The sequence below is a fragment of the Hemicordylus capensis genome, chromosome 5 (genome assembly GCF_027244095.1).
Source record: "Hemicordylus capensis ecotype Gifberg chromosome 5, rHemCap1.1.pri, whole genome shotgun sequence".
In the NCBI taxonomy this organism is placed as follows: Eukaryota; Metazoa; Chordata; class Lepidosauria; order Squamata; family Cordylidae; genus Hemicordylus; species Hemicordylus capensis.
In genome coordinates this window covers 231501850-231516662 of record NC_069661.1, presented here as the reverse complement: position 1 = coordinate 231516662, position 14813 = coordinate 231501850, and the positions used below count along the sequence as shown (strand labels likewise).

At 45.2% G+C, this 14813-nt stretch overlaps 1 protein-coding gene across 5 annotated transcripts in view; it reads left to right on the top strand.

Moving 5' to 3' along the window:
- CHRM2 (cholinergic receptor muscarinic 2) overlaps positions 1 to 4254 on the top strand; it is a 228338-nt gene extending 224084 nt beyond the window's left edge. For all 5 annotated transcript variants that reach the window (XM_053255275.1, XM_053255277.1, XM_053255278.1 and 2 more), the window contains one exon: positions 1060 to 4254. In XM_053255275.1, coding sequence (XP_053111250.1) covers positions 1100 to 2506 — 1407 coding nt within the window. In that variant the 5' untranslated portion in view covers positions 1060 to 1099 and the 3' untranslated portion in view covers positions 2507 to 4254. The remainder of the gene's footprint in view (positions 1 to 1059) is intronic.
- The last annotated feature ends 10559 nt before the right edge of the window (positions 4255 to 14813 follow it).

Sequence of the window (14813 nt, the reverse complement as noted above, 5' to 3'; positions counted from 1 at the left end):
CTAGCCCATGAGAAGGACCTCACACAAAAAGAGGGAGAATTGCCACCAACATTTTGAAGTTTCAAAACTCAAGACAAAACTCTAGAGATCAGAAAAAATTCAAGACAAAACTCTAGACACAAAACTCTAGAGCTGAGAAGTCATTTCTCATGATTTGTCAAGACAAAATTCAAGACAAAACCTTAGGTGGAACTTCCTTCCCTTGAAGTGCCTACAGAGGGTCAACCAAAGGGAAAGTTGGTGGGGGGGCCCCTCCATTTTAACCTTGCGTCAATGGATAAAACAAAGTTGGCTTCAAAGCAAATGCAGTGAAGTTTCATTTTCCTGGCTGTGGAGATGTTTGTGCCCCACCTGCATTGTTTTGTGGCATGTTTTGATTTGTAGTGAGATAGCCGGGATTAATAAAGCTGTAGGGAAGTTGTGTGTGCATGTATGTGTGTGTTAAAATGCTAAGAACATTTTGATAACACCTGGAGAAACCAGGAGACATTTCAAAGGGCCCTTTGGAATTTTAGAGAAAATTTGCAGCCGGCTGATAGGATAGAAGAATTTCCTCTGATAGCTCTCAAAAGTGGTTTGCACTTTTAATAGCCCAGCCTGGCTCCCCTAGAGGATGGAAGACAGTGCAAGTATGGTTTGAGTCAACAGCCCTCCAGCACAGAGCATTACCAAAACGCTGCAGAATGGAATTTTGCATCTACATTGTTTAATGATTGGTCTTGTATAATGGGGTGTGTCTCTGTGTGTGTGTTTGTGTGCGTGTGTGTGTGTGTGTGTGTGTGTGTGTGTGTGTGTGTGTGTGTTTTAAAGGAAAACATTATGTCCATGCTTCTTTCACCTATTATTCAACTTATATTTAGTATTTTTTATGCTTAATCCATAGGAAATTAAGTGCACTGAGGTCTCACAATCATCATAGGGAAATAAAGGATTAATTTAAGAGCCTTTTTGACTTCTGGATTTTCAGTTGCTCTCTCTCATCTTTTCTTGGGCTCCATTTGCAAGAATGAGTAAACCAAATGCCTCACTGTCTTTCTCTTCTTTCTCTTTCCTCTGCAGGTTTAAATGATATTTTACCATCAGTTCCCTAGATGCAGACATGAATAACTCAACGAACATAAGCTATTTGGAGGATGCAATGGTCCTTGCGAGTCCTTATAAAACTGTTGAGGTAGTCTTCATCGTCCTTGTGGCTGGCTCCCTCAGCCTAGTGACCATCATTGGGAACATCCTGGTTATGGTCTCCATCAAAGTCAACAGACACCTGCAGACTGTCAACAATTACTTCCTTTTCAGCTTGGCATGTGCCGACTTGATCATTGGTGTCTTTTCCATGAACCTGTACACACTTTATACAGTGATTGGCTACTGGCCATTGGGACCTGTGGTTTGTGACTTGTGGCTGGCTCTTGACTATGTAGTTAGCAATGCCTCCGTCATGAACCTTCTCATTATTAGTTTTGACAGATATTTTTGTGTCACCAAGCCTCTGTCTTATCCTGTCAAGCGGACCACTAAGATGGCGGGCATGATGATTGCAGCTGCATGGGTGCTGTCTTTCATCTTGTGGGCACCGGCCATTCTCTTCTGGCAATTCATTGTGGGGGAAAGGACTGTTGCTGATGGAGAATGCTACATCCAGTTCCTGTCCAATGCGGCTGTCACCTTTGGCACAGCCATTGCAGCTTTCTATCTGCCTGTTATCATCATGACTATTCTCTACTGGCAAATCTCTCGTGCCAGTAAGAGCAGGATTAAAAAAGACAAAAAGGGTGGTGGGCACAACCAGGATCCAGTTTCTCCAAGTTTGGTCCAAGGTAAAATAGTGAAACCAAACAATAACAACATTCCCACCAGTGAAGATGGGATAGAACATGGCAAAATTCAGAATGGGAAAGCCACTGGAGAACCAGCTATGGAAAACTGTGTTCCCACAGAGGAGAAAGAGAGCTCCAATGACTCCACTTCTGTCAGTGCTGTAGCTTCCAACATGAAGGAGGACGAAGTCATCAAAGAGGAAACCAGGGCTTCTGTCTCCCAAGTCAATGCCAAAGTGGAGAACTCCAAACTGACGTGCATCAGGATACTCACAAAGTCCCCTAAAGAGGACTGTAGCAGCTCTGCCAACACCACCGTAGAGATTGTAGGCAGTGATGAGCAAAATGGAGACGAGAAACAGAAGGTTGTAGCACGTAAGATCGTCAAGATGACGAAGCAGCCTGCCAAAAAGAAAATGCCTCCTTCCAGAGAGAAAAAAGTGACCAGGACTATCTTGGCTATTCTCCTGGCCTTCATTATTACCTGGACACCATACAATGTCATGGTACTCATCAACAGCTTCTGCGCATCTTGCATCCCTGCCACTGTATGGACGATTGGTTACTGGCTGTGCTATATCAACAGCACCATCAACCCTGCTTGCTATGCGCTCTGCAATGCTACCTTCAAGAAAACCTTTAAGCACCTCCTTATGTGTCATTACAAGAACATAGGAGCCACACGGTAAAATGATAATAATGGGGGAAAGGGAGTACCAAGTTTTATTAAAAAACAAACAAACAATGCCATAGCACTTTAAGCTCTAGTAGGAATTCAAGAAGCCTAGAGGTGTTGCTGACAGTGGGCAGGCACTCCATCGCCAACAATGGCACTTCCAAGATCACAACTATTCTGTCAGTGAGTCATTAGGAGGGCAGGACAAGGTCAGTTGAGGATACGAACTTAAGGCAAGTTGAGGATATGGATTTGGCAACACTCCCTGCTCTCCAACAATGTCATGCAGAAGGGCTTTTGAATCTCTTCTTGGGGTATGATCCCTGGGAAGTTCTTCTATGCAAAGCTGATTTGTGTTTGCTTTGCTGCAAGGATGGGAAATGCGCAAGAGCATCAATATGCGGTTTCAGTGGGCAGGAGAGTTTGGTGAGGGGTTGTGCCCTTTGTCAGTTCCCTTGGTATAACACTTACCAGTTTGTTTGTTCATTTATCCATGTGATCATTTGAAAATGAGGGGGGAGGGAATCTGAGAAAACGTCGACATAAATATCCTCCATACAAAGTGCAAATGACCAGAAGAGATTGACATAGGAGCAATCCAATTTGCTTCATTGTTTCCATAATTAGAAAAGGTGGTCTTGCGGGGAGGGGGAGTTTGATGCTGAAAGTATTACCATTGAATCTTACCTCTCTCAGAAAAAAAAAGTACGTTACCTCAGAATGGACAGTGTTTGAGTATATGCTAGACTCTCTCCTTTTAAAGCCAATAGGACAAAGTCCTGGAATTTGGCTACATTGCGATCATCACACACAGTGATCAGTTAACAGGTATCCCATGTTTATCTGTTCTTCCTTCCTGATTGGGTCAGCTGTTGGAAAGCATTTGTGGGCAGTAAGTTAAATAAAGATGTAAATGGGAACAGGGTAGCCCCTTTATGACTAGATGAACCACAAGGACCATCTTAAGGCCTTTGAAGCTGGTGCCCTGGAGAAGGGGGTTAGCCCATCCATACCTCAGACTGTGCTCAAGACAAATGCTGAAGGGTGGTGTCTACAATGGCTGACATACTGCACAAGAGTACATCAGTAATACCTTGTTTTCACAGTTTAGTTGCATGACTTGTGCAAATGCAAAATTTGCACAAATTGCAGTACACAAGAGTAAGCTTTCCCAATGGGCTTCCTTTTGTGCAACAGAATTCTTGTATTTGCATACCTTACATAAGTGGCACAAATGTGACGTTACTAGGCTGGCATATTCTTGCACAGTATGCCAGTCACTAGCATTCAAAAATCTGGCATTGATTTACAGACCGATATGATTATGCAAATGTGAATGATTAAGAGAGTGGCTATATTTCTCATGCATTAATATGCTCACCCTTCCAAAGTGCTACCAGAGTGGAACAAACTTTTCCTTGGTTTCTTAAATTCCTGTTTGATGAGTCAGCTGCCTCATCTCCCAAGGTGTCAATTTAAAGGTACAGCAAGGAAGTCATCAGGTTGCAATATGGCATCCTATTCTGCCACTACCACCCTGCTAATATGTCTTCTGCCTCATGAATTCACATCCAAGTCCAGAAAGTCAGAAGAGCGCCCCCCCGGCCAAAAAAAAACCCAAACAAAAAAAACTCCCACCCTATTGTTATTAGGAGAGTGTGTGTGTGGTTCCATCTTAATCACCCAGAAGTATCTCATCCAGAACCTTCCCCAAATCCTTACAACTACAAACATTGATAAATAGAAACTAAGCTTCCTAAAGATGATGCATTTGTGGTTTCTTTCACATTTCACCCCAGTTGTCTGCATTTTGATATGATACAACCCTCACATGTGGACTCTGTCACTACTGTTTCATCTGGGAAGGTATTTGTCTGGAATTACCCTTATATGAAAATCATAGAACTCAATATGCCAGCGGGGGAAGGCTAGTTTTCAGTATTTAGATTGGGAAGTTTCATAGATTGAAATGTGTGCTTGGCCACTGACGACAATACAGACTAGTAATAAGAATTCTCTAATCTTGCAGACATTTGGCTGGATTGTGCCTAACGACATCTTGGAACACCTATCCCTATTCAGACATTATGGCTCAGGGCAGTTCCAAAAATGGCTCAGGGTGGTTTACACAGAGAAATAATAAATAAGTTGGATCCCTGTCCCCAAAGGGCTCACAATCTAAAAAGAAACACAAGATAGACACCAGCAACAGTCACTGGAGGTACTGTGCTGGGGGTGGATAGGGCCAGTTACTCTCCCCCTGCTAAATAAAGATAATCACCACGTTAAAAGGTGCCTCTTTGCCAAGTTAGCAGGGGTAACTGCAATCTAGAGAAGTCAATTTCTGTGGAGTTAAAATGTCTGCCTTGCTAAGGGTGGTTGCATTTAGGAACATAGGAACATAGGCAGCAGCCATATACCGAATCAGACCATTGGTCCATCTAGCTCAGTGTTGTCTACACAGACTGGCAGTAGCTTCTCCAAGGTTCCAGGCAGGAGTCTTTCTCAGCCCTCTCTTGGAGGTGCCAGGGAGGGAATTTGGAACCTTCTGCATGCAAGCAGGCAGTTGCTCTTCCTAGAGTGAGCCCATCCCCTAAGGGGTATAGTTTACAGTACTCACATCTGGTCTCCCATTCATATGCAACCAGGGTGGGCCCTACCTAGCAAAGGGGACAATTCATGCTTGCCACCACAAGACCAGCTCTCCTTTGTGTGACAACCTTTTCTCCAGGGTCTCTGCTGTAGTATTCCCTGGAGCTTCACCTCTTCCCCACTGTCCTGCTTTAGAGGGTGGACTCCAGGGAATATTACAGTAGGGGAATATAAGCAGGCCAATTCAAATCTATTTCAGATCATCATCAACAACAAAATACTCCAGATGGTCTGGGATCCAACCCACAATGGGCCTGAGTAACAGCTGCTTGCATGCCTGGCAAACACAAGAAATACAATACTATTCTATGACATTGTATGTGTGTATGTGTTTGCAGTATTCTCCCAGCTGCACAAATGACAAGTTCTACCAACAAGTGATTCATATAAATGCCATGATCACTTGTAGGATCTCTTTGTTTCTTTGGAAGCAATGGAACTTAGGCATTTAAGTATATGCTTAAATGTCATCAATTTAAATCTGGGTTTCTTCACCTTGGGCCCCCAGATGTTGTTGGACTACAACTCCCATCATCCCCAGACATGGCCTTTGTGGCTGAGGATGATGGGAGTTGTAGTCCAACAACATCTGGGGGCCCAAGGTTAAGAAACCCTGATTTAAATTAAACTTCAGCATACCTAACATTGTCTGGACAGATTCCCAGCTATCTCTGTTAGAATCTTGAAACAACTTGCAAATTTGGTAAGCCTACACAACTCAGGCATAGTTTGAAATTTAAACCCAACTCTTCAAACCTTCCCACTGTTAATTGGCATTATGTTCTTTGAGTAATCCCTCTTGTTTCAGTTGTATTACAGCAAGCCCATTTGTACCGATGGTATTATATAAGTAAAACCTATTTGGTTTGGTGTTTGTTAAATCAAGTTCTTAGTATCTAATTAAGAGTGCAGTCTTCAGTACACTAGGGAATGGCCCACTGAACTCAGTGGAGCTTACGTTTAAGACAACATGCATAGGATAAGGCTTTAAAGTTTTGCCTTAACAAAATCCCTTCCGTAATTATTGTTAAATAGTTGAAATGATTCTTAGTACAATAATAATTGGTCCTTAACTACGGTATCAGTTGGATGGTTCACATGTTCCAATGGATGCACATAGAGAGGAGAGTGGGATGGACTCGCTTCCTGTGCTTGGACCCACCCCATCCCCTAAAGGTCTTTGGCGTGAGGCATAACCTGTGAAAGAGTCTATCTGCTATGCTATGCAGTGGTGTAGTGACGATGAGGGAGGGCCTGGGGTTAGACCTGTGGTGGCCTCCACTGATGTCGCTGCCGCCGGCACTCATCCAGCTCTCACCACTCATCCTTTCTGCTTCACTTTGCCATGAAGCAGTCTAATGGTGGCCACATCAGAGTCTAATGATGGCACCATAGCATTATTTGGCCACATTGTGGCCAACCAAGGGAGGCAGGCCAACAGCAGAAGGGTGTGTGGGTGACCGGATGACCAGTGGGGGGCGCAAAGAAAGGCAGGCCCCGTGCATGGTGACAGTGTGAGGAAACAGCAGCATGCTGTGGTGACATTGCGCACCCAATGTCCGAGCAGCCCAAGAGTCAGAGCCTGAGGGGGGTGAGGGCAAGGGAGGCAGGCTGTTGCTGGCCCCCAGAGACCAGCGGCCCAAGGATATGTGCCCCCCCCAGCTCAATTATACCTATGTGTCTGGTACTGTGCACACATATAAGTTCCATATATGTCACTGGAGATCCTTGAATAGGCAGAGTCCCCAGTTGACATACAAAGCTTATAGTCTGTTCATGTGTTGGCTCTTTCAGAAATTATGCTGCACTCATGTAGTGGTCAGGCCAGGAGGTGCAATCCCACTCTCCTCTGGCAAAAGCTAGGTGAAGTGAGCCTGTGTCAGGGAGCAAAGGGAAAAGGAGACCTTTTGTTGTTCAGACTGAAGAAGCAGGCTTGAATCAAAAGAACTTAATTCAGAGCATGTGATCTGCCTTGGCCTATTAAATTGTAGGGAAGTGCACAAAGCGTTCCATGCACATCTGAGGTGGTGGTGAGTGGGTGCTTAAAATGGAGGGAGGCAGGTCTTACCTGCCCCTCCATCATTACTCCTTGAGCCCCCGCTGCCTCCGCATGGTACTGTCCATAACAAACAGCCCTGCTATCCGTTCTTCCTAGCTACGCCATGTGGAGGGCTTCCTGTTTGGGGACAGGAAATTCCCTGTTCCCAGCATCCCACAGGTGTTGTCATCATGTAAATGGTGTCTGAACATCCACCATGTTGAGTGCTCAGCAGTGTTGCTGAGCGGTCAAGATGGCGGATGCACAGATGCCATTTACATGATGGTGACACTTGCAGGATGTTGTGAACAGAGAACTTCCTGTTCCCAAACAGGAAGCCCCTGCATAGCATAGCTTGTAAGAACAGACAGCAGAACTGTTTGTTATGGACAGTGCTACGCTGGGGCAGTGGAGGAGCAATGGAGGGGCAGGTAAGATCTGCCTCCTTCCGTTTAAAGTGCCCACTCCCCCAAAAAAAAGTTTCAGCTGGGGGAGAACTTGAATCTTTTTTAGTGGTCAAATCAGAGGTGCCGAAATGGTTTGTACACATCCCTATTAAATTGTACAGATGAGTCTTGTGGATGGGACTGGTCTCCTTACAGCCACTTCCTCTGGCCGGAGCTTGGAGCTAAATCCACATCTACCATCCTCAAGGCATCCTGTTCTGACAGTGAAATGCCCAAGGTCACCTAGTGAGTCTACAGCTGCAGAAATCTCAGGCGCCAGCTTCCAAATCCAACCCTCTTAGAATCAGCACCACACTGGCAGTGGCTTCCCCTTCACAAGCAGAAAGGCATTTTCACATTATTTCATGCATACATATGCCAAGTTTGACCACAGGCATGCCATATAATTGTACAATAGTCCATGAAATGTGTAAAGGAATGCTTGCTCTGCTTCAGTTTGGCTGTTAATCTGAGCTTCAGAACGATGTGATACTGCTTGAGTTTTCTTCAAGCCTCACAATCCTAAGGATTCAAGCTCTGCTAGTCCAGCCGATGGAATCCAAAGACTTTTAATTCCACTTGGGGTGGTGGGGGTAGGGAATGGATTAGAGCAGAACCATAGGAATAAATCTCTCCTGGCTACTTAATGATTTCATCTTTCAAGCAAAGATTAAGTCATTGAGAGTCTCCAGCGGATTGCTCCATTTCTCACGGCTTCCCTTGTTGTCTCAGACCTACATGGCACTTCACATTCACGTCATGTCATCTCCCCTTTTGAAGTATGCTTCTGCTGGATGTAAATGTGATTCTTTTTTTTTTTTTTAAATGGTGCCTTTGAGCTTCCCATTTGTCACCTGACTCCCGATTGCTTTACAGGTTGACAAAAACAATTACTTATTCCAACTTACTGATGTTTCTGGCTGAGCATTGCCGTGGAAGAGAGGGCAGCACCACTGAGAGCAATGAGAAACCTGACCTCTTGTTTTCAGAATCAGCAGAATCATCCAAAGAAGCTGGGCTTTGGTTTCATATCTGCACAGACTCATACTTCTTTTCTTTGCATGCAGACAAACTAGAGCACATAATTAAGCCATTGATCACCTTTACCTGTGTTTTATTATAAGACCTCAAGAATAAATGGGCCCACACTCTTCCCACAAAAGCTTGAAGACAGAGGTTTAGCTATAATTGAGTGGATGGGTTCAAAGAACCCAGGCCCCCGAGCTCCTAAGGGCCCCCCAACTCCACCCCTCTCTACTTTCTTCATTATCTCCCTCACTCTGAGGGGCTGTCAGAGAGAGCAGTGAACATGGGCCCTCTCTCCCCTAGCTATGCCCCTGCTTGAAGAGGTGGGTTTTCCTTGTTGCCTGTTGACTGCATCATTGATAACCCTTCCCCACAAATCCTTCTATGAATGGCAGTCATTGATCACAAGACATTATCTTCCCAGTCACGTTTGTGTAGAATCCTTCTGAAGGGATCACCTTAAGGCAAGACTTCTCGAACCTAGGTCTTCAGATGTTGCTGGATTACAACTCCCATCCTCCCCAGCCACAATGGCTAATGGATGATGGGAGTCATAGTCAACAGCATCCGGGGAACCAAGTTTGAGAACCTCTGTCATAGAAATACTAAGTAATCTATTTCCCATCATATAGAAACCTATAGGAAATTCCTGCCAACTATCTGTTCTTCTAATTTTTATTGTTAGGAAACAGGATACCTCCTACTTGATCTCTTTGGATCAAGTAATGGAGTTAATGCCAGCTCAAGACCACATGGCCACTTAAAGCAACATAATATCAAGACCTATGACCACTTCAGATGTTACAGAGAAGCAGAGGGAGAGGAAGCCCTTGTTGCCTATGTAGACTAGAAAAAAATAAGTTTGGTCTGCACTTGTGTCTGCAATAGCAGCTTGATTTGCAGAAATAAAAAGCAGAAGCTTTTTCTTTCTTTCGTGAGTGTTATGGTAAATCTAATCACCTGTGAATTCCTGAGGTCCTTGATGGGGCATTACAGAAAAACCTCAGTATTTGTGGGGGTTCCATTCTCGGCTAGTCTGAGAGTTAGGTTCCAAAGGGAAGGGAAAATGCTAAAAATGGGGGGGGGGGAGTGTCCTACCATGCCTTGCAGGTCCCCCACATTCCAGCAGTGCTCCCCAAAAGTCTCCACTCTGCCATTTTTTGGTGGAAAATCATGCTTTTCAAGCCATTATTTAGTGAAAATGAGCCACAAAATGGCTCTGATGCTCAGAATGGCAGCCAGAGATTACCTCTGAGGTCATATCTGGCCACCCTCAATCCACGGATACATGGATTCAACCCTTCCCCCTCCCTAGTTTTTTTCTTGCATATACCAAGGTTGGGTGCCTATTACCCAACCATGGATACACTAAACTGTGGGTGCCAGATCTGCAAGTAACAAGTTCCTCCTGTAGTTCAGTAGTAGTAGTAGAGCAGTAGTAGTAGTAGAGCCTCTGTTTTGCATGCAGAAGGCCCCTTGTTCAATTCCCCTGCATCTCCAGTCCGAGCTGGGAAAGACCCCTGTCTGAAAACCTGTAGAAGTTCTTCCAGTCACAGTAGACAGTGTTGAGCTAGATGGACCAATGGCCTGATTCATTATAAGACAGCTTCCTATGTTCAAACCAAGGCACAGCTACAGGGGCTGGTTGGGAAGTTAGCCACCCTACTCTCACTCTTTGTGTCCTTCCTGTAATTATGTAGCCAGAATTGATAGTTAGGTAGGCCTCTCCTGGGAAGAGAGATGCAGGTACGGCTCGTGCATCTTGCCACAGGATATGTGTGTGAGTTCCTGCTTCAGCTATTACACAGGAAGAGCACAAAGTGGAGGTGTGAGTCACTTGCTCCTCTCTCCTCACTCTTGCTCCTTGTACCCCTCCTCACAATTAGTAGTATCAAACACTAAATCAAAAGTTCTGATGGAGAAGCAAGTGATTAAAATAGAGATTACTCATCCCCCCCTCTCCAGCAAGAGCTCTTCCCAGTTCTGATTTCCATGTCAATGTCCCTGAATATTATGATGCAAACGCCATGCCTCTAAATTCTATAATCTGCCCTTCTGAGCCTCTGCAGACCTGTCACTCATAGTTTGTTCCACCCACTTCTGCAGATGCTATAGATGCAATACTGCACGCTATTATACAATTCTTGTTGGAGACTCTTACACATGTACAGTATAGCGGTTTTTATTTTTTTTTTTTATAAATAAATAAAACAATTTATTCTTGTCTTCGAAGTCAATAATGTCAGGCAGTATCATCCATCTTTCCCTCTCTACTCTCATTTCTTTCCTCCACCACCACCCCTTTATGCTGGTTGAGATACAAAAAACAACAACACACATTTAAAAAAATATTTATTTATTTATTAAATAAATAAATTTGGGGAGAGCAGTGGACATACTGTACAACATTCCACTTGCTCTTTATCGGCCGTTGTGCAAGTGTGCTCTTGCCACACTGCAAGAATTGCACGAACACAGTTGTGGGATGGATGGCCATTGGAAATAATGGCCCTTGATGGCACAACAGCAGTGGTGCAATTCTTGCACCTTGCACTAGAGTGCTCTTGCACAACTTCCATTAAAAGGCAGACAGAATGTTGTACGTCAGCCAGGCTTCCCCGCCCACTTCAGTAACAGATTCCCAGTGTCTCTTTCAATCACACGGTGACCACCACAAATTGGGGATGATTTTGATATTCTCGCTTTCTGAGTTTCCCCCAGATGTGGATCGCCTGATCTCGTTTCCACAATGTTTCCACCAATGTCTTATCAATCTGCCATTCAGGGCTGGTTCCGGGCTGTTTTTGTGCAGTGGGTGAGAGGCAATTAGCAAAATGTCCTCCAATAGTAGCACCAGGGGCATAGCTATAATTGAGCAAAAGGGTTCAAAGAACACGGGCCCCCAGCTCCTGAGGCCCCCCCCAGCTCCATCAATTCCTATCTTCTCCATTATCTCCCTCACTCTGAGGGGCCACCAGGAAGAGGAGCGAACACAGACCCCCTCTCCCCTAGCTACAACCCTGGGTAGCACAGTGCTGAAGAGCTCCAGGAGCGGGGGGGGGGGAGAGAGAGAGAGAGAGTGTGTAGGTGAGTGCTCCTTCTGTGTTGTGGTCAACAATGTGCCGTCCCAGGATGCTAAGGCCTTGGCTAAGAATACTGACACCCAGCCAGCAGCACTGGAGTGGAGGCACCAGAAAAAATTGGGGGGAGCCCAAAAGGAGCAAAGTGCGATTCTGGTGGATGGTCTGTGGCCCCGATTTCTGAAACAGAAATGGGGGCAGCTGCAGGGGGCAGGGAATCACTTTTCTGAGGGGGCACTTCCCCATGCCAGAGCCACTCTTGAAGCCCTGCCTCCATTCCCCCAAGTAAATTCCATATATTGTGCAACAGTGCAATTTGCTGCTGTTTCATTTATTTTTACATTTATATCCTGTTCAGAGCGGCATGCCTGGTTATTTTTTAACTTCACAACAACCCTGTGAGGTGGGTTCGGCCAGGAGTTCCCAACCTGTGATACTCCAGATGTTGCTGAACTACAACTCCCATCAATCTCAGCTACAATTTATTGTGGCTGGGGATGATGGAAGTGGTAGTTCAGCAACGTCTGGTGTACCACAGTTTGGGAACCCCTGGGTTAGCCTAAGAGATAAGTAACTGGCCCAGCGTCATCCAGCAAGTATCACAGCTAAGCTGGGATTTGAACACAGATCTCCCCTGTCTTAGTTTGACACTCTAACCACTACACCACTGGCTCTTTTAGCTGCCATGTTTCGCTTTAATCAGAAAGTTACATTCGACTTTCTTCTTTTTGTGATTGAATTCAAGGGAACTAGCAAAAACAATTCAAATCCAACAATATAAAATACAATAATACAGAGACAGCTGCAGACAACATAAAAGTATAGAGGTACAAACCAATAAAACTACCAAACAGCAAACACAGATCAGAAATCGCTGGGGAAGGCATGCTGAAATCAAAGTGTTCTTAGGCCCTGTTAATAGTCACCAGGGAAGGTGCCATCCAAAGTTTAAGTGGCAGGAGGTTCCAGAGAGAGGGGGCTATCACCCTGAGGGCTTGCACCTTTCAGATTGCTAACGTGTGCCAGTGCAGATGCACATTGATGAAATCACAGTGCAAAAACGGGAATCTTGGCTTAACTGCCACAACCTGCAAAGAAGATCATGAACACTGCAGCAAGCTGTGCAGTGCACGCTCCAATTCTAAAATGAATTTTAGAAATACTTCCAGTCAAATTCAATGACAGGCAGAGCAGAACACAGGGCAGAGTGTGCGTCCATGGAACCATCACCGAACGAAATGAAGGGGATCAGCTCATCCCTACCACAAATAAATGACCAACCTATTGCCTTGCTTGATTCACAGCCAACTCACATATCCCCCAAAGCAAGCTGAAATTTGAGTTGATGGCATGTGAGCAGAGTCCGGGTAGATGGCAAAATAGTCTCCTGGATTTGTCAAGGCAAGTGGAAATGCCCAAGACACAGAGGTGCTCCAAGATAGTTTTGGAGCCTGGACATAAAAGCCTTTGGAGTCCACCCCACTACCTGTTCAGCATCATTCCCGCTACACACACACACACACACATACCATGAGACACGCAACTGAATTCACAAGAATGTAAGAATATAAAAAGGTATATTTATGCAAATATGCATTAGCAGAAACATTTCAGCATGCAACTTTCCCCACCCGCTCTGTCTCTAAAGCACCATGCCCAGTGCAGATCACAGTCACTCTCGGCCACCCAGGGCAGACCGGAAGCATGGTGTGGCAACCACATCACTTGGGGCAGACTAATGAGGGTGGGGTGGGGGCTCAGGGGGTGTGTAGGCCTGCCTGGAAGTCCAGGGGTAAGAGTGCCTCTACCAAGACATTCTAGTATCTTAGGCAGAAAAATCCAAATCATGGACACCCATGAACATTGAGCCTAAACTTTTGTGTGATTCTTATAAATTTCAAAGAGGCTTGCACATGAGAATCTCCTGATTATAGCCCTATTCACATCTTAGGGCCATTCACACGATCATAATATGGGTAGGAGAAGCCTCCTACCCTAATTCAGGAGCTGTGCGCAATCCCATTTGTTGACTGTGTATGAGTTAAAACCAAGGTCAGAGATGGGAAGCTTGATTGTCTGCTAAGCAGCAACTGGGTTGGAAGACTTTTCCTCCTCCCTCCTTCAGCAGGTGGGTACAACTACTAGGTAGGAGGGAGGCCTCCGACCCACGTGATGCTTAGCGGATGATCAATGCTTGGAGAGGGGAGATGGTGCGGAGCAACTCATTTAAATGTTGTGAGGGAGGAAAAACACTTGGGGGAGTTCAATAAAATGTTTGGGGGAGTTCAATAAAATGGAGGGAGAGAGTCCTCAAACCTTTAGAGGGATTTGCACCTCTGCCCTGGGTGCCAACAACCTCTTGGTTCCACCTACTAGAACGACAAGGATTAGAGTACACCACACGTGAAAAGACAAACTTCAACCCATGTTTGATCCTATTGATGTCAATACAAATAAGGCACATTTCTTGTGTCACTCCAGGAGTGTGGTGGCTGCCAGGACACTAAGATTTCTGAGAAGCTGCTGCATGATTAGCTGTTAGTGTGCAAAGACATCTGCAGGGCACAGAACTATGCCAAGGAAACCCCAATAATGACAAAGCATGGCTATGGTTGATGCAAAGCACATCAGTAGCACTCCTAGCCATGTCAGTGACTTTCCAAACCATGCAGGGGGCATTTCAGATGAACAGCTGAGGCACCCCTGCAGTACAGCCCCCATCAGCAGTCACAAAAGCATATGAATTGGGCTAAGTGAGCGGAAATTTCAGCTTGAAGATGGTGAGCAGATGGGGTTCCTGTTGTTGGCTTTAGAAACAAAAATGCTCATGTGAGGAGGGAGTGGTACATGCTGATCCCTCTTTTTCCATAACTAGGAGTGGGTAGTCCATCTTCAAGATTATGTGCCCCAATCTTCACACACACACACACACACACACATTTGGGGATGTAGCCATCTGATTACGATGCTTCTGTGTGAAACCTTAAAGTGTGCCATCAAGTTGGTGTCGACTCCTGGCGACCACAGAGCCCGAAAGTTCTGGTCCCGGTATCCTTCATAAAGAATGTGTAATGAAGA